Genomic DNA, 24,096 nt, shown 5'->3' with positions numbered 1-24,096 from the left:
TGGGCATCCGGAGCCTGTGCTCCGCAACGGGAGAGGCCACAACAGTGAGAGCCCTGCGTACCACAAAAAAAAAAAAAAAAAAAAAAATTACTCTGGGGTTTGAAATTGGGTTCAAAGACTGGGAAGTCAGGAGAAGGCATAATTGCTTTTGGTGGTAAGATGATTACATTTTTGGACCAGTTAAGCTTCAAGAAGCTTAGGATATCTAAGTGGAAAATGGACCATCAGCTTATTGGAAATCACAGGACTCTTGATGCTATAAGAGACTTGAGCATTGGTGCAATCAAGTCCCTTCTCTAATGAACGAGGAAACTGGAGCTTGCGTGGATGAGTCCAGCCCTACCTTTCTCCGAAGCTCCTGTCTCCAAGCAGGGATCTGGGTGCAGCACTGCTGCTCACCATTGGCCAAGTCCCTGGACCCTACAGACTTTAGGTCCTGTTTTTAAACTCAGTGCACTTCAGTCTGTTCATCAGAGCTTCATCTACAGGCCAGGTTCTCCAGGATTAAAGTAGAGTTCAGTCCTTAAGGCTCAATGATCTCCTTGCTACATACTTTCTAGCAGCTGATGACTTTCAATAACCTGGTTCAGAAATCCTAGGAAAACAGCTTATCATGTGGCTGTCAGAATTGAGCTAGGAGAGTCTGAGGAGGAAAATTTGTGAAGAATTTAGAAAAAGCTTTGAAAGAAAGGCACCGAACAAACACAAAGTATGGGTCACTTCTAAAATCTATCTCTTCCAATCTCAAAAGAGATATGGAGTCATTTTCAAAAGGAAATATGTTTGAAATGTACATATTATCTTTCTACCAGAGGAAGATACACTTTGCAGGCAAGTTGAAAAGTGATTGGCAGGGAAGGTTGTGGGATAAGTCAGAGACCTTTGAAGTTGACCCTGATCAGACAGAGCTGTGGTTCACTACCAAACTCACGAGGAAAAAAATCATGTTGTTCCAAATTTAGACATTATTGAAAGAGTGAGCATTCTTATTGCTTTCCTTCTGGTGAGGATTTTTTCCTGCTTTAGTGTAAATACCAGCTTGACCTTTATTCTTTGCCACCTAATCAGAGCTCAACTGTATAAGGAATTCTGTACTGTCAGAATGGAGAGCATGGCATTCACCACTCATTCGACAATATGTATCAAGCAGTATTTAGCACGAATACCTAGCACATCACTTACTCCCTTTCAAGTGATGAACAAAATAGAAAAAAAAAATCCTGCCTTTGTACAATCTACATTTGGGGGGAAAGGACAAACAAACAGACAATAAGTCAGTCAATTATGTTGTATATTAGATGGTGTTATGGGGGGAAAAGTAGAGTAGGGGATGAGAGATTGAGAATGCCATTTGCGGGGGAGGTCTGCAATTTTGAATAGGGTAATGAGGGAAGGCATCAGTGAGAAAGTGACATTTGATCCAAGAATTGAAGAAAGTTAGAGAACAAGCTGTATGTGAGAAAAGACTTCAGGCAGAGAACTGGCAGTGCAAAGGCCCTGAGACAGAAACACACCTTGCCATGTTTGAAAACAAGGAGCCAGTGTGATGGGAAAGAAAAGAGCTAAGGGAAGAGTGGTTGGAGATGAGGTCAGGATGTAACATGATAGGGAACTCAGCAGGTCGTCAGGGAACAGAATGGGAGAGTGAGGCAGGTGGCAAGGGATTAGGAACAAAGGGTTTGGACAGAGAGTAGGGCATAAATGAAAGGCATCGTATTAACTAGCATTTGTGTAGGGCTTTAAAATTGGCAAAGCTCTTTATTATGCAGTCTCTGAGCAAATTGTGTTCGTTCTCTTTGAGCCTCTTATGGTTAGACAGTTTCACATGGGCTCTCTTTACCTGTGAAATTCCCCATTCTACAGGTAAAGGCAATGAGGAACTGGTTGAACGAGGGCCCTGTTCTTGACTACATACCAAGAATGTTAAAGTCAGGATTTGAACAGAGGCCCACCTCTCCAAATCCTAACTCTCTGACTCTACTTCCCCATGCTGTCTCTCTCAAAAAATCAAAAAGCCACCAATTAGCTATGTGCTAGAGATTTGTCATGTCATTTCTCTGGGTCTGCTTGGTCAAACAGATGTTTGGTGTAGAATAAGCATATATTCAGTAATCTGTGAACCTAATCAAATCACCAATATCTGTTGACTATATTACGATAGACCCTGCAGGGATAGGCAAAGAATTATAAGAAAGGGACACAGGATTGAGCTATAACCATGGTTTTGTTAAATTTTGGGCCAGTTGTAAAGTCAGAATTTGTACAAAGTTAACTAGAATAGAAAATATCAGAATTCACTTCACATAGAAGGTTAAGTATTGTTTTGTGAAACATATGTTATATAAATCTAGTTATATGTATATTTCAGTATCTCTCTTTTTACCTTGAGAGAAATATATAGATGTATTTATGTACATTCCAGGTCCTGATGTAAAATATTTTTCTTACTCTGGGTCACTAACAAAAAAGTTTGGTAGTCATTTATATAAATGCCATCACTGCATTCTAGTAGACGTTTAATAAACTTTTCCTTGAATGTGCGGTTTGGGGTAGTTGTTGGGGGAAAGAGGAAAAGTTCAAGACTTGGGTGGTGGTGTAAAAGAATACATAACTAAAAAAAAGAAAAATACCATCAAATCGTTTCGATGTTCAGTTCCATGCTCCCTCCATTCCGCTTTCCTCCATCTGCACACCATCATTAAACCCCACTAAACCAAATTCCTTTAATATCGAGATCTTGTTTTATTCTCCATTGTAACTCAAGCATGTAGTAGGCTACCAATACATATTTATTTATTAAGTAAATTAAAATTATATTTCCTAGGGTCTTGCTTTTAGATGATATCTCTGTTAAGTTTGATTTTTTTAAAAACGTAAAATATTGCCCCTCCTGAGAGTGGCTACATTTTAAGAGAAAACTCCATACGATCAAAAAGCTTCAAAATCAAATTGTCCAGTCTCCAATAGTGAATGTCAGGCATCCCAGGAAACCACGAGAGAAGGATTTGTTGGATGTTTGGGCCTTTGTAACCCCTCTTCGATCATGCCTCCATGGCAGCCACCTACTCCCAAGACTACATGTGTTGGTTTCTTTGACCCAGGGAGCCGAGGTACCAGTTTCATCATTCACCTGTGGTGACCATTCAACGGGCAGACATTGAGCAGTTACTTAGTACCCCCGTGTATTTGACACATGCAAATTTGGCAACATGTGAAATTAGTAAAGCCCATCACTTAACTTCTTCAATTATTTTCAGTTTAAGCAGTTGTGGTCAAAGAAAAAGATGGGAGAACTAAGATTTGGGGCTTGTAAACATTTCGGTCACGTAAACACACCTCGGTGTTTCTAATAAAAGCATTAGTCTGAAAATTATTTTACTTCGTTCTTCATTTAAAAATTATTTTTCATGGTTCATATTTTTTTCTACATTCAAATTTCAAAAGATAGATTCTGATTTCTCAGCATGTCCAGGTAAAGAAGATTAAAATAAAATAATTTTTGAAGAATTTCTTGAACAGCATTTTCACTATAGTATACCTGATATGTTGTAGATATGATGAAATGATATTAAGAAAACCTTATATTTAAAAGATAACTAATAGAAATCAATGTTCTAAGGTAAAATCTGATTTTCTGTAGAATTTTGATGTCTTCATATTGTTGGAAAACTTTAAAGGGACATGTTATTCTGGTCCCTCCTTCCCTCCCTCTTTCCTTTATTCTCTCAACATATGTAATAAAAATATTTTCTTACCAAAGCTCCATTCCAGATGGGACAAGCAATCCAGACACTCCATCCTGTGAACCAAAGCTTGTAGGAAAAGACTGGGAAGAAAGCAATAACTCCAGAGAATACACTGAGAGCCCCCAGAGTAATGAGAATCTGGCCAGCAGTCTTGTATAAGCCTTGCATTTTCCTCTGTGACTTGGGTCCTAGGTCTCAAAGATGTTTTGTTACCAAAACATGAGAGTTTGTCAAGCCTCAATAAACAGAAGTTTCTTAGAGACAGTAGCCATGACACATGTGGACTGTTGATCTACTTGGAAACAAGATTATATTTGTTTTCAGTGAAATAATAATAAAATGTAGTGATATAATCCTTGACATAAATTTGACACAATAAATTCTAATACTAGTTTTTCTCAGAGAGAGAAATCATTCCTTGTGTTGGGCTACCGCCTTCATTCCCTTCATTCTACTCTGTCTTGGGGAGTGACCACTTCCTGGCTTAATCAGATTCAAAGGCTTGCTGACTGAGCTAATTGTTTCTCAACTCAACCTGCCTGGTGGTTCCAGCATAAAGCCAACATCCTTTGTGCACAATAGACCTACATTCCCAGCACAATTTCCCACAAAACAAAGTAAAAATAAGCACTCTGATCACTTTTCATTACATTTAATTTCAATGATTTAAAGCAAAAACAAGACCTCTCCCCCGCTTCAAAGTTCAATTCTACTACAATTATTTTTAAATTTCTGATACAGATTTATCCCCAAATAGGCACAAGCTTCATTATGGACTTCTGCATTGTTTTCACTAAACCAGCTTCAGCTCAGTTAATTTATTATTAATTCAATTATCGAGTAAAGGGCAAAGATGGAAATGTATGCAGTTGTAAAATAAACTTTGAGGAATAATTCATTAGTTGACTAAAATACTGATCTCCATTCTCGAATCGTAATTCAAAATTTAGACGGTGGGCTCATGTACATTGAAGCAATCGCAAAAGTTCATCTCTTAGTTTCTCATGCATTTGAGAAAGTGGTGTGTATTTGCTTTTGACTCAGAGGACATGTTTGACTGTCCTTCCAAGATAACATCTGGAAAACACAGACAACTTTCTGAAGCGATCTGATTAAATTTCTATGCAATATTAATACCTTTTTTCCCCTTAAATAAAATTAAGAAAAATAATTTTATGGATGGAAAGGTAGTGGTTTAGAACATGGATTTTGGAGTCAGACACAGCTAGGATCCTGTTCTGGTTCCACTCTCTACCAGGTATGTGTCCTTGGGCAAAGGCAAGTTGCTTAGCTTTTCTAGGGCTGTTTCTTCGTATGGGAAATGGGAATAAAGTTAGTGTTTATGTCATCAGGTGGTGATTGTTAGCATTAAATGAGCCAATACATGTAAAATCCTTAGCGCTGGGCTCTGAATAGCAAAGATGCTTGGGAAGCTACCTGTTATTTCGTTGGGACATTGCATCTTTGGAGTTCTTTCAGTATGGGACAAAGGCACAGTCTTCACTGTTTCTCTCATCTGTCATCTTATAGACGTTAGGTTTGACTTTTCCTGATCAGTCTGGTAAAAGCTTCCAAAGGACCCTCCCATGTACAGTGAGGAGTGAAGCTTCTCTCTGACTCTCTGCCATTTTCTGTCTTACTGTCTTTAATCACCTTTCCACAGTGTGACCCAGATTTTGAAGAAGTTGCACTCCTGGATATACAGAATTCAGGAAACCAGCTCAGGCTTTCTGCTATAGTTGTTATTGCCCATCTCCTCTTAACATTGTGGGAGTGTAGTCTCTGATATTTTTTTTCCCCCAGTGCCACTAGGTAAGTTCCACAAGAGCAGAGGGCTTGTACGTCTTATAAATCCCCTAGATGTATGACATCTCCAACACCTAGAAACATGTCTCGCCCAAAGTAGATACTTAGGACACACTTGTCAAATTAATTAACGAATACATTCAACTTCCCAGCTTCGCATTTGGGGCCCCATGGGTTAGCCATCTGGATCTGTGTGTGGGCACCACGGTCAGTGTGTACTAATGTCAGTGTGTTCCCTTGTTACAGAGGCAAGCCTTCTGGACTAAAGAAAGACGTGTTTGTGTTAGTATTTGGTTTGAGCTGTTTTGACTTTTTCCTTTACTTTTTATCTCAAGGTTATAGCTACATGGTATGTCAATATACTGTGGGTCAGATCACTCTCTCCAGTTTGCATGTTTGGAAAATAAAGACTGTTGAAATACTCATGTTAAACAGTACAAAGATGTCAAACAAAGGGAATATGTTTTGTTTTAATCTGCGGGGGGGGGCTTTTTCGGTGTTTGTAACACTGTAACACTAACCCTGACTCTGTCACTGTGACCTGTAAACCTGAATTTATTAGTGATTAGGAAAGTCATCGCCACTTATTATAACAAAAGAAGGGACAGAGGGAGAACTAGGGATTTCTCTGTGTTTTCCCTGCTGTAGGAAACCTTTCCACACTGATTTCATTAACGCAAGAAGACTTTGAGGAAGGGCAGCTACCGGCAAAGAAGAGAAAATGTAATTCTGCTCCTGGCCCGGGCTTCCTCTCAGCTCGGCCACGTCTCCTGTTCCCAGTGTCTGGCAGCCAGGGAGGCTCACAGGGTCCCTGCCCCTTCAGGGCCCCTCCCTCCCATTTGGCACTAATTTACTGGAAGGCCGGTCTGTAATCCCTGGTGGAGGTGGTGTTTGTCAAGGTCTTTGCAGGCTGCTTTGCAGATCCTTCCTTCCCCCTCACCATCTTGGCACAGGGAAGAAGGGTAGAAGTTCTACCAAACTCTTCAATCCAGCTTTGCCACTGGAAAAAAAAAGTCCCAAACAAACTGACATTTTGATTCCAACACTCATCCACCCCCCCGCTGCAAAAAAAGAAAGAAAAGGCAATGTAACCTGGACCCCCAGATAGGTGGGATAATGTCAGTGATGCTGAGAGGGAGAAGCTGATTTGGACATTCGCCACCTCTCTAGATACACTACTTCACATGTAAGCCCTAGAAATAACAGCTCTGTGTATGCTCAAGTCTTAGGGTTTTTTTAAAGTAAGTTTCAAAGCCACAGAAGGGGTTGCATTTTGCCACGATAAAAGAAAATGGAGCTCTAAACAAGAGATGGAAAGAAAATGCTTTATTTCCCCAGGAGCTTCAGGTGACTACCTTCATTTGTTTACACATTAGAGAGGTAGCTCCTCTAGCAGAAAGAGCATGGGCTTTGGCATCAGAGAGACCTGGGTTCCAGCCTCTTACACTGTTGGTGGGAATGTAAACTGGTGCAGCCACTTTGGAAAACAGCGTGGAGGTTCCTCAAAAAACTAAAAATAGAGTTGCCATATGATCCAGCAATTCCATTCCTGGGCATATACCCAGGCAAAACTATAATTTGAAAAGATACATGCACCCCTATGTTCACAGCAGCACTATTTACAATAGCCAAGACTCGGATATGATATCAGACACACAGACATAGAGAACAGACTTGTGGTTGCCAAGGGGGAGAGGAGGTGGGGGAGGGATGGATTGGGAGTTTGGGATTAGCAGATGCAAACTATTATATATAGGATGGATAAACAACAAGGTCCTACTATATAGCACAGGGAACTATATTCAAAATCCTGTGATAAACCATAATAGAAAAGAATATCTATCTATCTACATATCTATCTATCTATCTATCTATCTATCTATCTGAATCACTTTGCTGTACAGCAGAAATTAACACAACATTGTAAATCAACTATATTTCAATTAAAAAAAAAAGACCTGGGTTCCGTACTGAGGATTTCATCTGATATACACAAAAAGGAATGAAAAAATTAGAAAATTTTTAAAAATTAAAAAAATTTTTTTTTTTAATTTTCTACTTTAAAAAAAATTAGAAAATTAGAAAAAAATACCCTGCTAACCTCAGTGCAGCAACTGATTCAAGCACAATGGATACCTTTACAATGGAAAATATCTTAACCAGGATAAAGGTTAAGTCACCATCTTAACCAAGTGATCAAACTTTAAATCACCAACAACAGGGCAAACTGACCTCACTGCCTCCTGATATGATGCATTGCCTCCTGATATGATACCATTACCTGTGTAGCACTTTTGGTAAAAATGTATAGCTTGAATCTAATCACAAAGATACAGTCAAACTCAGATTACTGGGACATTTTACAAAGCACTAGCCTGGACTCTTCAAAATTGTCCATGTCATGAAAGGTAATAAAAAGGTTACTGGGACAATTGGGGAAATAGAAACCTGGAGTTTCTATTAGATAACACTAGTGCATCAATGTTAAGTGTCTTGAGAGTATGAATGGCATTACAGTTACATAAGAGAATGTCTAATTGGTGACTAGGTACATTAGTGTTCTTTATGCTTTCTTCCAGCCTTTCTGTAGGTTCGAAAATTTCAAATTAAAAGGTGGGAGAACAAAAGGGAAAAAAAAAAAGATCTATGGATTTAGTAATGTGCAAAAAATGAAAGGCCTAACTTTTACTCAGACATCCTGCCATGCTGCTCAATAATCCTTGAGAATGTTGACGAATGTAGATCACAGTGTAAGGAATGCCCCTTTAACACCAAGATGAACCTGTCTTCCTAGCATAGGAATGATGGACAGATGTGTTTGATTATACCGTGAAGACAGCACTCATGCAGACACACTAATGGGTATCTTTCATATACTTTTTTGTCTTTCCAAATATTCCAGGTTCTTAACTGGATTAAAAACATTTCCAATGCTCATTCATAATGCACACTTCCCTCTGCTTTTTACTAGCTGTTCGGCTTCAACTTTGAGTGAACCCTCCCTTCTCATAATGGCTTGGGGTTTAAGGAGAGCAAAGTTCAATTTTTATCATCCCTAACTGGGAATTGTCAAATTTAAAGGCTTTCAATCTGCAAGATGTTTGGACCTAAATAGAGATTTGTGCCTCAACGTGTACTTACCTAATTCAGATTTTATCTGGGCTTTTTGTATATCTGACCCTCAGATGTGTTTGGAAATCATCTGGAATTTATCAGAATTTTCTTCTGTTTTCGCAAAGAAAAACAACTCAAGTGTGTCACCGGCAAACTTGTGCAGCTTGCTGTCGGTTGGCTCTCCCAAGCACTGCAGCTGGAAGGAAGTGGTCTTATTGGCAGACTTGACGAGCCAGGCAGCCTCCCACAGGCTACTGTGGAGATGTCTGTCTTTTAGAAAGGCCGCTCCTATCTTGTTTTATCATGGAGATAGAGGAGCCACAGATAGAATCGATTGTGACAGTGGCAGTGATTGATTGGTGCTTTGGCCACCAAGGAGAGGGGAAGAAACTAAGAAAACAGGAAGAGAGAAAACAGTGGGGGTGTCTGGGGAAGAGAGGTGGGGAAAAGACGGAGAGGAGAGAAGGACAACAAGAGAGAAGTCAGAACACAGAGGAAAACATTCCCGAGGCCAAAACCAGCTTCTTGCGTCACTCTCAGATCCAAAGCCTGGGTCTGGACAGAGTTGACTCCGGGACAGAGGAGTGATGGGAGCCATGGGCCGTCCGTGTACATTTTACAAAAGTTGTTTGTAGGGAGGACAAAAGGGAAATAAATAGAAGGAAAGGGCAAAAAAAGCAGAAGGAGAAAGAAGCTGCTCTAAGAATCCGGAAGTGTTCTCAGATTATGCTTGTTTTTCAAGTTGATTTTAGGGACAAACTTTTAAGTCCTCTTAAATGGAAAATGTATATTCATTTAGATCCTTCTCTTGGCATTTTTGAAAGAGGAAAGGACCAAATTGTTCAGTGAGAAACGAAACACACTTTTTGATCCAATTATACCCATGTGAAAGGCAAAAGGGAGGGAGGAACAGAGAGGATGCGTTCACTAAAGCTCTCTATGGGTGTCTTCATTATTCCCATTTTACAGATGGCAAAACTGAGGTTCTTGGGTGTTAAACAACAAAAGTGACCCAGCTAATTAGTGTCAAATCCTGGTTTGGAACTTAGGAATACTTGACTCTGACGTTTGTAATTTTTGTTTTTCTCTAGTAGATCAGTATACAGGGGTACTACATCTTTTAAAGCACATATGTACATCTGAAAATTGAACCATGAAGTACCAAAGCATATAGGGCTGTACTCAAGCCAAGGACATAATGGGAATGGAGATGATGCTGCATATGCACAAAGGAGACATTCTTAGAACTGCTGATTCTACTCCCAGTTACAAAAAAACCAAAACAAAATTAAAAAAATGAACAAAGAGATTCCTTGCTAGTTCTCTTTTAAAAATTAGAACAAAGAGGGAACTAAAACCAAAGTTTCATTTCTGTATATTGATGTAAAAATCCCAGCATTCCTATCTAGAGCATTGCTGTGGCTAGTTTTCCATTCTGCAGTGCTTCATGTTGGGGCTCTTGCCCTTGATGTGGAGATGGACTGGGATGGTTGCTGTATGGAATGTTCCTGAACATCTGCTTGAGGGGGTGTGGGCTAAAACAAATGAATATGATGAGGAGCAGCCTGGTGTAGTAGACAGAGACCAGGGCTGTGTGACCTTGAGTAAATCAAAACCTCATAATCTTGGTGTCCTTCTCAGTAACATGTGGAGGTTAGACTAGATAATTTCTAAGACTCCTTCCATAGCTAAGATTCCATGGCTTAAAATAAATCCCAAAGAAGCAAAAGTACCTAAGTGGCCAAAATGCCTGTCCTTAAGAAGTCTGTATCACTAAGAATGTTATCTCCTTGAGGACTGGGAACTTCCAACTAGATCCCCCTCTATCTGGTACAAACAACGGGCATGTAATAAACACTGCATGCTGTGTACTGGCTAATTGGATTCTTGCTGGACAGATTTCCCCCAGAATTCCTCCAAGGAGGCCTCACTTTGACCCTCGTGGCACACAAATAACCAGTAACTGGGAGCCAACATCCACCAGCTGGATAATTAAAAGACTCCAAGTAACAAACTGGTGATCTCAGCCCAGCTCTGGTGACTGTGTCATAAAATAATGAAAACTTGTCAACAAACACAGCAGAGGCTAAGGAGGGCAAGGATTGAAGGAACATAAAACCTAATCACTCTTCTTTCCCAGCTTCTTGAAAAGGGATGAAAAACTGGGAGGGAAATGGTAACAAACATCTCAGGCATGGAATTTCTGGTGGAAGAGATGAGAATTTAACGAGGATCTGGATGTGGCAGAAAACTCAAAGGCAAATCCCCATTCACTGGCCAAGAGTGACCAGATAGGGTGAGCCTCTCTCAACTAGTTTCTGATTGGTCAGGAAACAAAGTCCCTACTCTGTTTTCCAAGCAACAGTTAAAATATCAGGAGCCCCTGGGCTTCCCTGGTGGCGCAGTGGTTGAGAGTCCGCCTGCCGATGCAGGGGACACGGGTTCGTGCCCCGGTCCGGGAAGATCCCACACGCCGTGGAGCGGCTGGGCCCTTGAGCCATGGCCGCTGAGCCTGCACGCCCGGAGCCTGTGCGCCACAACAGTGAGAGGCCTGCATGCCGAAAAAAAAAAATATATATATATATATCTCAGGAGCGTCAATTTTCTATATATTTTAAAATATAGGAAAGCAACATGAGCTAAGCATGGTACAAACAACTGATTCACTCCTTCACTTCATCAAGGTCTCTGCTCAAAGGGCCCCTCAACACAGACCATCCCTCATCAATCTGTTTCTCCATCTCTTTTCTGAGCTTACTTATGACTACCTGATTTATTCTCCCTAGCTCCCTGGCTTACTCGTTTACTATGTATCTTCCCAACTAGAATGAAAGCTCCATGAAGCCAGTACTTTGTTTTGTTCACTGCTACATCCCAGAGCCAAGAGCAATGCCTGGCCCACAGTAGATGTTTAGAAAGTATTGATGAATGAATGAATGAATGAATTTATGAAGTCACTGCTTATCACAATAGCTAGTTTATCCAGACCATTTTGCTGTGAAAGCTAGCTCCTGAGGCCTTCACTTAAAAAGATTTAATTTCTTGGTACCTTAACTCTCTCCTGCTCTCCATGAAAACCCACACAGAAACACAAGGAAAATCTTCTGGGTTAGCTCACCCAGCTGTGAGACTGCACTGTGACACTTCTGCATTGTATGTAGGTATATGGGAGAGGCACCCTGAAGTCACCCACCCTGGGATTCTTTTGGCCTGGCTAAACCAGCAGAGGACATACTGCCCATGACCCTGTGTTAAACAGAGGAAGACACAAGGTCACAGACTAACGGCCTGAGTCCAGCAAGAACTTCCGCCTCTGAGAGAAAGCTCTTGTGTGTACTTTTTTAATCCACTGATGATGCCAACTTTTAAATTGGTTCATGTTCATGGCGATCTATCTAACCTAGTGGTTTTTATGGATCTCTGCATATTCAAAGGCTTTATCTATTTCTTTATCTGACCACTTTCCATAGATAAAAAGTGTTTTCTCCTTATCTGTAGAAAAATGAAATAACAAAGACATATAAAACTTTTACTTGGGAGAATCTGGCTATGCAAACTTATGCTTCTATTGTATTTTCATACAGATGATATTGTGATCTCTTCTGAGATAGGATAACTAATAAACTAAGTGCATCCTTATAACATAAGGAGTTGGGTAGCATAGTAGAAACATCACCTACCATTAGCAGATGATGGTATCATGTTTGTATACAAAGGCCCACACTTTCCTTTTTCAACAATGCAGATATCCTGCCCTAGTTTTTTATTTATTTATTTTTTAAAGAGGAGAGAGGCAATTTCTTGGAACTTCCGTATAGCATTGTCCCAGTACATAAACCCTTCTAGTTCTTCCTCACTATCCACAGAAAGCTAACAGACATAAAAGATAAAAGCTAGGCTTAAGCAAGCCTCCTTTATCTAATGGAAAAGTTCACTAAGAAGAATGTGGGGCAATGAGAATGAAAAGTACATGGTAATAACCCAACTGGAGGATCACAGACAGAGTCTAAAAGAACCTTAGAGATCCGCTGGTCCATGCCTGTCATTTCACAGAATAATTCCATGGTTAAAATACCAAGAAAAAGAGCCATCCAATTGCAACATTAACCTTAAATTTAATAAGTCAGTTGTGACCGACGATCTTCCTGCTATATCTGCATTTAGCACTAGGTGTTGCTCTACTGCTATTTATAGATCAGCTTTTCTTTGATATGCAGCAGGAATTGAACCTCCTAATTTGAGTTCCATTCTGCAAATGCTGTTTCTAAGATTATACTCTGCTACCATATTATATATTATGTTGAACAAGCTTCATTTAAATGACGTAGGTATAGCATACTGAAATCTACTGAAACAGCCACTCTGGAAAAAAGTGATCAATACATGCCAGGGAAAGGCTATTCCAAAGCTAACTTTTCAAATTGTCCTAATTCAAATATTTACTTAAACTCTGTTTTTATATTGTGTGCAATACAAGGGGAATGACATTGTTAGCTGTGTGTTTCCTGGAACTGACCATCTGCTACAAGGCCACAGATAAAGTTTGTTTATAGAAAAACAAAATATGAAAAAAAAGTTTAGCACTGTTCTATTTGAGGTTTAATACTCCCACGCATACTAAGTGGGAGAAAGGACAACTTTCTAGAATATTTCTTTCTCCGTGACAACAGAGGACAGAAATACTTTAACCCCCTCTAGTGACAGATGAATCATTACATTGATTAGTTCAGTTGTTCAGAGTTGAATGATAATACCACAAGGACAGACAGGTCATGCTTCAAGAAGTTTATAGTTTAGGAAGAAGGCGAATTTTCAATTCACCTGTAAGTTTTAAAGGGTATAAAATTCAGCTGTTAAGTGTGACTCTTCAACATCATTACTTGGGTCTTTCAACTCGAGTCAATTTGGTATCAACCTCAGCATAAATGTTCCAAGTTCTACAAGTTACATATGTTATACTTATCTAATCTGAACTTTAAATCTTTGGGATATATGTAACAAAACAATGTCTAGTATATTGTTGCTAAATGTTATTTCTCAGTTTTGATATTTACCAATAACTATTTGTAAGACCAATAATCAGGCAACGATGCTAATAACAGCCCTAGGTTTTTATCAAAAAGGAAAGCGGCAGCCTGAAGCCCAGAGTGGGAGAATCGTAATCACGTTACAGAGCTTAGAGCAAAGAGAGAGAAACAGGTCATGCAAAGCTAGCTGCTGGGATCCATAATATAAATCCTTCAATCTAGTCCTAAAGAGAAGGTTTCTTCTAATTTTTATAGTTTGGGCTTCAGGCTGAAAAAACTGAGCCCTTGGTTGAAATTTGACTTTCTTACAAAATATACTTTTTAGCTCTCTCCCTAGCACAAACGCAGCTCTTCTTTTCTGAGGATTCTGTTTTCTTTACATCCTTTGAGGATAAAACTATACTTTGTGGGTTTTATACCATATTCACTTAGGATATTTAAAAACAGAGTAGGGCTTCCCTGGTGGCGCAGTGGTTGAGAGTCCGCCTGCCGATGCAGGGGACACGGGTTCGTGCCCCGGTCCGGGAAGATCCCACATGCCGCGGAGCGGCTGGGCCCGTTAGCCACGGCCGCTGAGCCTGCGCGTCCAGAGCCTGTGCTCCGCAACGGGAGAGGCCACAACAGTGAGGGGCCCGCGTAACGCAAAAAAAAATTTTTTAAAAAAATGAATAAAAATAAAAACAGAGTAAACTCTACTTTTTCTCCCAATTCTCTCTTCACAGAGGTTCTCCTCTCCCCACCCCTTACAGCCTCAGTGATAATGTAAAATAGTTTCCACTTTTATTTTTGCACTTCTTTTGTCAGCCTCCATATTAAAGATGGGCAATTTTTCAAAAGTGATAGGTCAAACTCCTGATCCATGTTCTTGTAAACTTGGGGTAAGAAGATGTTTACGTGTTAAGAGAATTGTGTATTTTCTCCAAAGGGGAGAGGGGGAAGAATGTTTGAAAGAATCCATTTTGGAAATCAATGTTTAGTGAATGGCAGGACCGAGAGGCCAGTAGGTGCCGAGGAAGTTTCTGCCATCTCTAGTCAGACCCACGTCTATATGGACCATTTATAGGTAAGGCTATGGGTGTGTGTGTAGTGGATAAGAACAGTAAGAGCTATGAACATAGGCTTACCATTTACACACACACACAAGTTACAAAATGCTTACCCTTCATTTTTCTTAGGGCTAAATTAACCAAAGCTTAAAAAAAAATTCTGCTGTATGAGCTCTTCTAATGTCACCTACTAATCTCTTCCAGCCCTTTCAATCCTCCAAGCAGGTTCCATCTGCATGATTCCAAAGAGGTGAACGTGGGTCCTGTTCTTGCTTTAAAATTGTTTCCAGCCTAGCTTAACCACCTCTAATGTTCAAGTTCATTCCAAGATTGAGACAAAATCTCTCCATCTAAAGCAAAATAAAAGCTAAATTCCTACCTTTTGGCCTCATTTCATGTTTTATTATTCTATGTTAAATTCCTACCTTTTGGCCTCATTTCATGTTTTATTATTCTATGTTTCCTAATAATACATTTTGTAAATATTGAAATGGGCACACGTTCTGTGTACCAGAGGCAAGGCTATGCACAGTTAATGCAAGTCACGATCCTCAGAAGAGGTCCATTTCAGGCCACATGCAATTTACATTTTTTCCTCCTTCTTGATATAGGGAAAAGAAAAAAAATCTAGAAAACATTACAGAATCCAACTATATGCATTTTTAGGCCAATGATAAAGCATAGGCTTTTAATGCTCACAGTAGGGACACAGCTGGCCTGAGCTGCAGCCTGGGGATGTGTAAGCTGACGTACAGCTGTGATATTCACAAATCAGAAAATGTGGGCAGACCGCATTATTACAAGGTGCTACTAAAAAGTTTATTAAAGTCTAGCATTGTTAAAATCTAGAGATGTTTGCTTAATACCAGCTAAGCTCACACACACTTGAAGAATTCATTTTATGTGTTTTAATAATAATAATAGAAATAAAAATTCCCCCCCTCCCCAATCTGCTTACTTTTTTCTTGTTAATTCTTGGTTAGAGAAGACAGTAATTATAAGAAAGACATTTCAAAGAGCACGTACACTTTCGTCAAATAAAAGAAGTATTTACAACATAGATTTAATTATGCTTTTTAAAATGTAATTATTTCAGTTAGACAAACCTTGTGCTCTATTTCCTTGAAGGAGAGGTCTGCAACATTTTGGGGGGTGCACTTTTAGTGAGCAAAAGCCTTCCTTTTGAATACCCACATCAGAGTGACTTTGGAATGAGCAATCAGTAGTTTCTCCCTAATGTGGTAAATGTGGTGTTTTTAAACAGAGGACACTCTATAGCACAGGTGAGTTACCTTTTATCAGCACTTCCTCATAATGAATGATAAAGAAAGATGCTCTTTGAAGTGCATCAGTTTCCTCTTCAGATTTTTTTCAAAATACTTCAAAACACTGAATCCCTGGGCAACACTATTTTCCTGTGACTTTACTCCTGCCTGTAGAATTGTAGGACTCTGCCCCAATTCTGCAGGAGAATGTTTCCGGTCTCCCTCTGGGAGTCTGCTATTCTTGCAGCAGAAGCTCCTACATTCATTTCCTCCAGATGCCTCTAGGCGGCGCTGTGCCCTGTGCCTTCATCCAGCAGCTGAGGTGATGCCCCAGCTGCTGCATGTCCTTGGCAGATAGTTGCAGTATGACCTAGTCCATTATCTTTGGACCAGGCCTCTAGCCTTGACTCTCCTTCCTTGTGAGTCTTCTTCCCCAGGGGAGTCCACAGCCTCATACACATACAGCTGGCCCTGGAACCTCCCTAGGTTTGTCTGAATTTGCAACAGTTTAGGCTGGCCTGGGGGCCCTCAGTTATATAAAGATTGGGGCTATCACTGTCAGTCACCAAATGCTTGGTGCTTAGCACTGTTTGACACTACAGAAAGATAGGAGGAAAGGGATGGCAGGAGGGCGGGAAGAGGAAGGAAGGAAGTGGGGGGAGGGAGGGAGGGAGGGGGAGAGAAGGAAAAGAAGAAAGAAAGAAAGGAATTTTAAAAGGATGAAAGAAAGGGACTGGAAATGAAAATTCTAAAAGGTACATGTTTCCTGTCTGTAAGAAGTTTATTATCTACTTCGTTATAATTATTCATAGCTAAATACACTGCAAATTTCATAACAAGATGACTAAATCAGGGCATATCTAGATGCCAGCTTAAAGACTATTTGCAAACAGACAATTGATATCAATCAAGCCAGCCAATAAGCTCCTCTTATGGGAGATGTCATTGCAAAAAACACCTTCTCTGCCTAGGACCAAATCTAAGTTTATGGTTTTAGTAAATGAAAGGAGAAAAACTTCTTCTATCCATCAATCCTTTTTTTTAAGATTTTTTTTTAATGTGGACCATTTTTAAACTCTTTATTGAATTTGTTACAATATTGCTTCTGTTTTATGTTTTGGTTTTTCGGCCCTTAGGCATGTGGGATCTTAGCTCCCTGACCAGGGATTGAACCTGCACCCCCTGCATTGGAAGGTGAAGTCTTAACCATTGGACCGCCAAGGAGGTCCCTGTCCATCAATCTTAAATTCAACTGTGGCCTGGACTTCAGAAATAAGCTTAGTGCTAACGATTTTTGAAAGTCCTTATGCAATATTTTTTCACCAATACTCTCATAGAGGAGGAAATTGCAAGTTAGGGAAATTGCATAAAGTATTTAGTCTTTAGCTGATCTAAGTATTGGGTCTGAAGAAGTGTGTGAACTTCAAAGACACCAGCAGTCAAAGCATTGCTCACCTGGCACTGAAGAATGTCTCCCAAATTCTCTGGGATGAGGAACATCTCTTCTTCCCCCACCGTCCCCCATTTAATGGAACTGGGCCAATTAGGGCACAAATATACAAGTAAAAAGGGTTGTCATCTAATTAGAGAATGAGGGAATATTGTCTGCCTGTTCCACTTGTGACATTTTTATTAACACTGCCTAACAGCATGGCAGCTTTGGGCCAGGCAGACAGCACTCTGAGGTCTTACTGAGCTTGCAGTCAGCTGAAGCTCTCAGGTGTGTTACTGTACCAGCTCTTCAGGCATCTCCCATGCCATATATACAGCACTGATTTGTCGAACTGGACACTTATTGCTCCTTAATTTCTTGGTAATGTTCACCCACTCTCCTATTCTACTGAAATCAGTGTGAATCTTGATTCTGATATTTTCCCTCAGTTTCCATCTGCAAACTTAATAAAGACAAATTTGTTACTGCCATCTACTTTATTAGATGAAGCTACCTGGAATCCTGTGGCATTCTGCTAAAGGCCTTGCTCCAGGCTGATAATCTCACATTATTAGAAACACTTTTGGGGCTTCCCTGGTGGCGCAGTGGTTGAGAATCCGCCTGCCGATGCAGGGGACACGGGTTCGTGCCCCGGTCCGGGAAGATCCCACATGCCGCGGAGCGGCTGGGCCCGTGAGCCATGGCCGCTGGGCCTGTGCGTCCGGAGCCTGTGCTCCGCAACGGGAAAGGCCACAACAGTGAGAGGCCCACGTACCACAAAAAAAAAAAAGAAACACTTTTGGGGAGTGATTATTCAATCAGTTTTGGTCCCACATAATAAAATAATCAGAAATACCATGTATATGTATTCTCCTAATTTACCAGTAGCTCTAGCCAAATATTACATCAGGCTTGTTTATGATAACTAATTCCTAGGAAACCCTTGCTGGCTCATCTGAGCGTCCTCATCTGAGCAAAATAATATTCATGAGTCGTTTTCGTTTATAAAAGTAATAAGAGGCTCTTTGTAAACAGGGTTTTAAAATAAATGCATAAAGAAGAAAACAAAGCCAAATGAAATTTCACCACCTACCACTGTAAACAGTTTGGTAACTTCCTTTCAGCTTGCTCCTTCCGTCTCCACTCCTCTCTCTCCCTCCTCTCCAGGCACACACCTTATTCAATCCCCTCTGACATTCACTCTGTGCCCTCCCATCCCCCAGATCAAGTAACTGGATAATAGTCACCTGGCACTTTAAGAGTATATGGGTACAACAAAACCTGGAAAAAAAAGGGTAAGAGAATTTTGACCTTTAAGATCAAATGCTGCAAGACTAACTCTAAAACAGAAATGTCTGCGTGCATACTTGTAGAGTGATTATTCTTGAAACAGGTCAGAGGAAGTCAAGGAAGACTGAGGTACTGTAGACTTGGGCTTATCATAGTCAGGAGCAGCCAGAGTTCAAGAGAACACGGCCCCAGCCGGTCATCTGCACCAGGGAGCCACCTGGGTGCCAAGTCAGTGCCCAGGTGTTCTCACTGATGCCCAGTGGAAGCCACCAGTCAGTAGTGGCCAGTCAATTGTCTTGCAAGTTATACCCCTCTGTGGCCAAGGCTTTTCACATGTGACACAGCACTCTCTTCAATGGCCCAAATGATATTGGAGGAACAGGTAACTCAGCTTTCATCAGCTCAAAGCCCTATCTGTGTTGAGTGAATTTGAGGCCCAAGTAAAACCATTGCCAACTGCCCTCCAAAAAACCCCCTTCAACATGTATACATATATCATCATATACATGTGTATTTATCTATAGCTGTACTATATACTTACACCTATATACCTCTGGGTACTTGTCAACCCAAGGCTCTGCCATTGCAGCTGCCTGGTCTCTACCAAACTGAGGTGCTGCTACCATCCACACAGCTAGAAATCTACTGAAGCCCTTCTCACCCACCCTTCCAAGGCTCCACCGCTGAAGGCCAACCTCCCCACTGCTCTGAGTCCAGATGCCCTCAGCCCTCCCATCACTTGGCAACTCAACATCTGCTCAGACAGCATTGAGTTAGAGCTCTGTTTTGTTCCATACAGTTTTTCCTCCTCAGGTGCACACAAGCTCCGATATATTACTGTGCTTTATTTTTGTATTTTAAAACGTCCAGCAAGGTTAAATACTTTTTCATTTATTTATTTGCCATCTTTAAGTTTCTTTTGCAAACTGACTGTTTGTGTAGCTCATTTTTCTGTTTGTCTTCTTTTATGTGCCCCCCAATAACAAGCAAACCCTTTTCTCAGATATTGGGAAATCATCTCTTTAGAGGTCCATTGCCCTGAGGTCACTGAAGAGTCTTATTAATTCCTGCATGGAGTAAAAAAATATATATAGGTCTAACTATGTCTCCCCTTCACTACCTCTGGAATTCCCACTTCAGTAACCTTTTCATCAAAATTATGAAACCCTAATAAATCTTAGGGTTCTATGTAGCTCAGTTCACACAGTCATTGGTAAAGAATTACAGTCCAACAACAACAGAGTAATTTTAGAAGATTTCTGATATTTATATATGACAAAGACCATAAAAAGGGTTCCAATTCATACCCCCAGCAACACAGAGCACAGGCCCTTTCGTGCAGCCACACCAGATCCTCTTGGCTCCATGCTCTGACACTTTCCCACTACTCCATTTCCCACACAAATTTTCTTCCTCTCTCTTCCCCACTGTCTCCTAGATCTTTATTTTGTAGATAGCTTAGCCTCTCTGCCTGAGTCCTCTCTTCCTTTATATCCACCTCTCCTGCCAAGTTCCTTCCTACTCATTCTCCTAATTACAAGTCACAAAGGTAAGGAAGTTGACTAGGCACATTCACACCTTGATCAATTTTTTTCCTGTAACATTTGAAATACTTGACAAAGTCCACTACCATCTGCTAGCAACCACAGGCCTAAGATACCATCAGGAGCAACAGTTTGCACCTGCATGGAAATTACAGAAGAGTGCTATTAACACTTCAAGCCAATTAACTCGAACCCTGCCTATCTTTCCTGTACTTTTGGCCAGCTCCCCAACTGCAAATGTACTGGTCATTCCTACTCTCGTGTGCTATGTTTTATCCTTTTTGCCTCATTAGCTCCAACACTAAACCTACCTCTGGGGCCTTCTTATGGTGCTCTGTTGCCCTCTAAACAAACTTCTCATCCTGAAATACTCACAGAACAATATCATGTGCCTTGTACTCCTGTAATGCTACTCTATTCAGTGCAGCCTGCTGGAAGGAGGCCACTGTGGGATTGGGGAACCATGTTCATATAATAAAAACTTATCCCTCTTTTTGACAACAACTCTTTGAAATGATTTCATCCGCAGTTTAAAAATGTTTGTGGCCCTCCTGTTTATGAGTATGGATTACACGCAAAAGTTACAAGGTTAAAAATAAAAGGCAGGGCTTCCCTGGTGGCGCAGTGGTTGAGAGTCCGCCTGCCGATGCAGGGGACACGGGTTCGTGCCCCGGTGCGGAGCGGCTGGGCCCGTGAGCCATGGCTGCTGGACCTGTGCGTCCGGAGCCTGTGCTCCGCAACGGGAGAGGCCACAACAGTGAGAGGCTCACATACTGCAAAAAAAAATAAAATAAAATAAAAACTAAAAAAATAAAAGGCAGCCCTTAATAAATATTTGTTAAACTAGTAGAAACATTATTTGTATGGGCCAGTTGCAGATATTCTAAAATGGTTAAGAGGAAGTAGTGGACTTAGATGGGACCCAAATCTATAATATCAAATACAATCAGTATGCCAAGGAGCACTTTCGTTGTTGAGTTACATTTTCTATCTTGCTGAAAACTTGGATATCAGTTTTTGTTTTCCAGTGTTCTGGTGATTTTCATCTTCTCCATGACTCTGCAAATGTTACCAAGCACAGATTCTGCAGTTGCATCTACAATGTTTTTAGTGAACTGGAATGTGAAGCATCTGTGTTTAGAATCCAAAACTTAAGAGAAGCTAAGAGTTCTCTTCCTATCTGATTCTTCACTTATGTTAGCCTTAACCCTTGTGGTTGTTCTCAGTTTTTTAGCTTGAAAGTTACTCCCTTTGATAAAGACAGGCTAAAATGGAAATTAAATACTTCTGCTTTCTTTTTGCATCTCTAATGGCTTCATCTCTTCTTCATCCTATTTCTTGTTCCAACCACTATTTTATAAAATGGTCTTTCTTTTGGCTGTGTTGGGTCTTTGTTGCTGTGCAAAGGCTTTCTCTAGTTGTGGCGAGTGGGGGCTACCCTTTGTTGCAGTGTGCATGGGCTTCTCATTGCGGTGGTTTCTCTTGTCGTGGAGCATAAGCTCTAGGCACGTGGGCTTCAGTAGTTGCAGCATGCAGGCTCAGTAGTTGCGGCACGTGGGCTCAGTGGTTGTGGCTTGTGGGCTCTAGAGTGCAGGCTCAGTTGTTGTGGCACACAGGCTTAATTGTTCCAAGGCATGTGGGATCTTCCCGGACCAGGGATCGAACCTGTGTCCCCTGCATTGGCAGGAGGATTCTTAACCACTGTGCCACCAGGGAAGTCCCTATAAAATAGTCTTTTAAAGTTGAACTTAGTATTTGTCATGAGCCTCCACTTAATCAGAGCTTGAGCCCTTTTAACAAAATTCTTACTCTTTTGATTTTGGTTCCCTCTTTCTATCTTTTCTATCTGTGCTTTAGAGGGCTAGGAAACTCCAGGAACATTCCTTGAAGAGTCTCTTGCTATGCAATCATGTCAAAATTTCTCTAAATATTTTTTGAAATCTGCTTTTCTAATGTTTAGAGTTTGTGTGTCAGTAGGCTCAGGGTTCTCATTTTTGACTACTGTAAATGCTAAGACAAAAATAGACAATTTCTGATCTCAAATCAACAACATAACTTTAAAATCTAAGAAATAGTAAATAACAAAATAAACCCAAAGCCGCAGAAGGAGAGAGATGAAGATTCGAGCAGAGATAAGTGAAATAGAGAATAAAAGAACAATAGATAAAATCAATGAAACTAATTGTTGCTTCTTTGAAAAGATCAACAAAATTGACGAAACTTTAGCTGGATTAAGAAAAAAAGAGGAAGACTCAAATTACCTAATTAGAGATGAAAGTGGGGACATTACTATTGATTCTACAGAGATAAGAGAGCACTAAGAACAATTGCATGTCAAAAAATTGGATAACCTAGATAAAATGGACAAATTCCTAGAAACATAAAACCTACCAAGACTAAATCACGAAGAAATAGAAAATCTGAATAGACCCAAGACTAATAAGGAGATTGAATCAGTAATCAAAAATCTCCCCAAAAAGAAAAGTCCTGGACCTGATGGCTTCACTGGTGAATTCTACCAAACATTTAAAGAAGAGCTAATACCAATCCTTCCCAAACTTCTCCAAAAAACTGAAGAAGAGGAAACACTTCCTAACTCATTCTATGAGGTCAGCATTAATCTGATACCAAAGCCAGATGAAGGCATTACAAGAAAAGGAAACTACAGACCAATATCCCATATGAACATTTATGCAAAAATTTTTAACAAAATACTAGCAAACAGAATTCAACAGCATATTAAAAGGATTATACACCATGACCAAGTGGGATTTATTCCTGGAATGCAAGGATTGTTCAACATATGAAAATCGATCAATGTAATACACTACATCAATAAAATAAGGGAAAAACCCAACTTAATCATCTTAACTGGTGCAGAAAACATTTGACATAATTCGACACCCTTTCATCATAAAAACACAACAACATAGGAATAGAAGGAAACTACCTCAACAAAATAAAAACTATACACTTGACTTTTGAACAGCAAGGGGTTTAGGGGCACCAACCCCCTGCACAGTTGAAAATCTGTGCATAACTTTACAGTCGACCTTCTGCATCCGCAGTTCTGCACACATGAATTCAACCAACTGTGAATCGTGTAGTATCATAGTATGTATTTATTGGAAAAAAATGTGTGTATAAGTGGACCCACACAGTTCAAACCCATGTTGTTCAAGTGTCAGCTGTATATGAAAAGCTATGTTTCATATATGAAACAGCAAACATCATACACAATGGTGAAAGACTGAAAGCTTTTCCTCTAAGATTAGGAACAAGGCAAGGATGCCCACTTTCACCACTTCTATTTAACATAGTACTGGAAATTTTAGCCAGAGCAATTGGGTAAGAAAAAGAAATAAAAGGCATACAAGTTGGAAAGGAAGAAGTAAAATTATCTCTGCTTGCAGATGATATAATCTTACGTGTAGAAAACCTTAAAGACTCCACAAAATAGTTGTTAGAACTAATAAGTGTATTTACCAAAGTTATAGGGTACAAAGTCAACACACAAAAATAAATTGCATTTCCCATCTGCAGCAACATGGATTGACCTGGAGATTATCATACTAAGAAGTAAGTCAGAGAGAGAAAGACAAATATCATATGATATCACTTATATGATGAATCTAAAAAAAATGATATAAATGAACTTATTTACAAAACAGAAACAGACTCACAGACATAGAAAACAAACTTATGATTCCCAAAGGGGAAAGGTGGGGTGGGAGGAGGGATAAACTGGGAATTTGGGATTGACATATACATACTACTATATTTAAAATAGATAACCAGCAAGGACCTGCTGTATAGGTCCTTTTGC

The 24,096-nt window shown here is 40.2% G+C and overlaps 1 protein-coding gene across 1 annotated transcript in view; it reads right to left on the bottom strand.

Moving 5' to 3' along the window:
- Positions 1-24,096, bottom strand: part of TMEM212 (transmembrane protein 212) — a 45,809-nt gene that overhangs the window by 7,473 nt on the left and 14,240 nt on the right. Inside the window, exon 1 of the mRNA XM_007114535.2 lies at positions 3,756-4,293. Within this exon, the coding sequence (XP_007114597.1) occupies positions 3,756-3,914 (159 nt within the window). The 5' untranslated portion in view covers positions 3,915-4,293. Of the gene's footprint in view, positions 1-3,755 lie in introns of the transcript that reaches the window.

This window comes from Physeter macrocephalus, chromosome 1 (genome assembly GCF_002837175.3).
Source record: "Physeter macrocephalus isolate SW-GA chromosome 1, ASM283717v5, whole genome shotgun sequence".
NCBI lineage: Eukaryota > Metazoa > Chordata > Mammalia > Artiodactyla > Physeteridae > Physeter > Physeter macrocephalus.
Note: the sequence above shows the minus strand (reverse complement) of the source record. Positions and strands in the feature narration are given on the sequence as shown.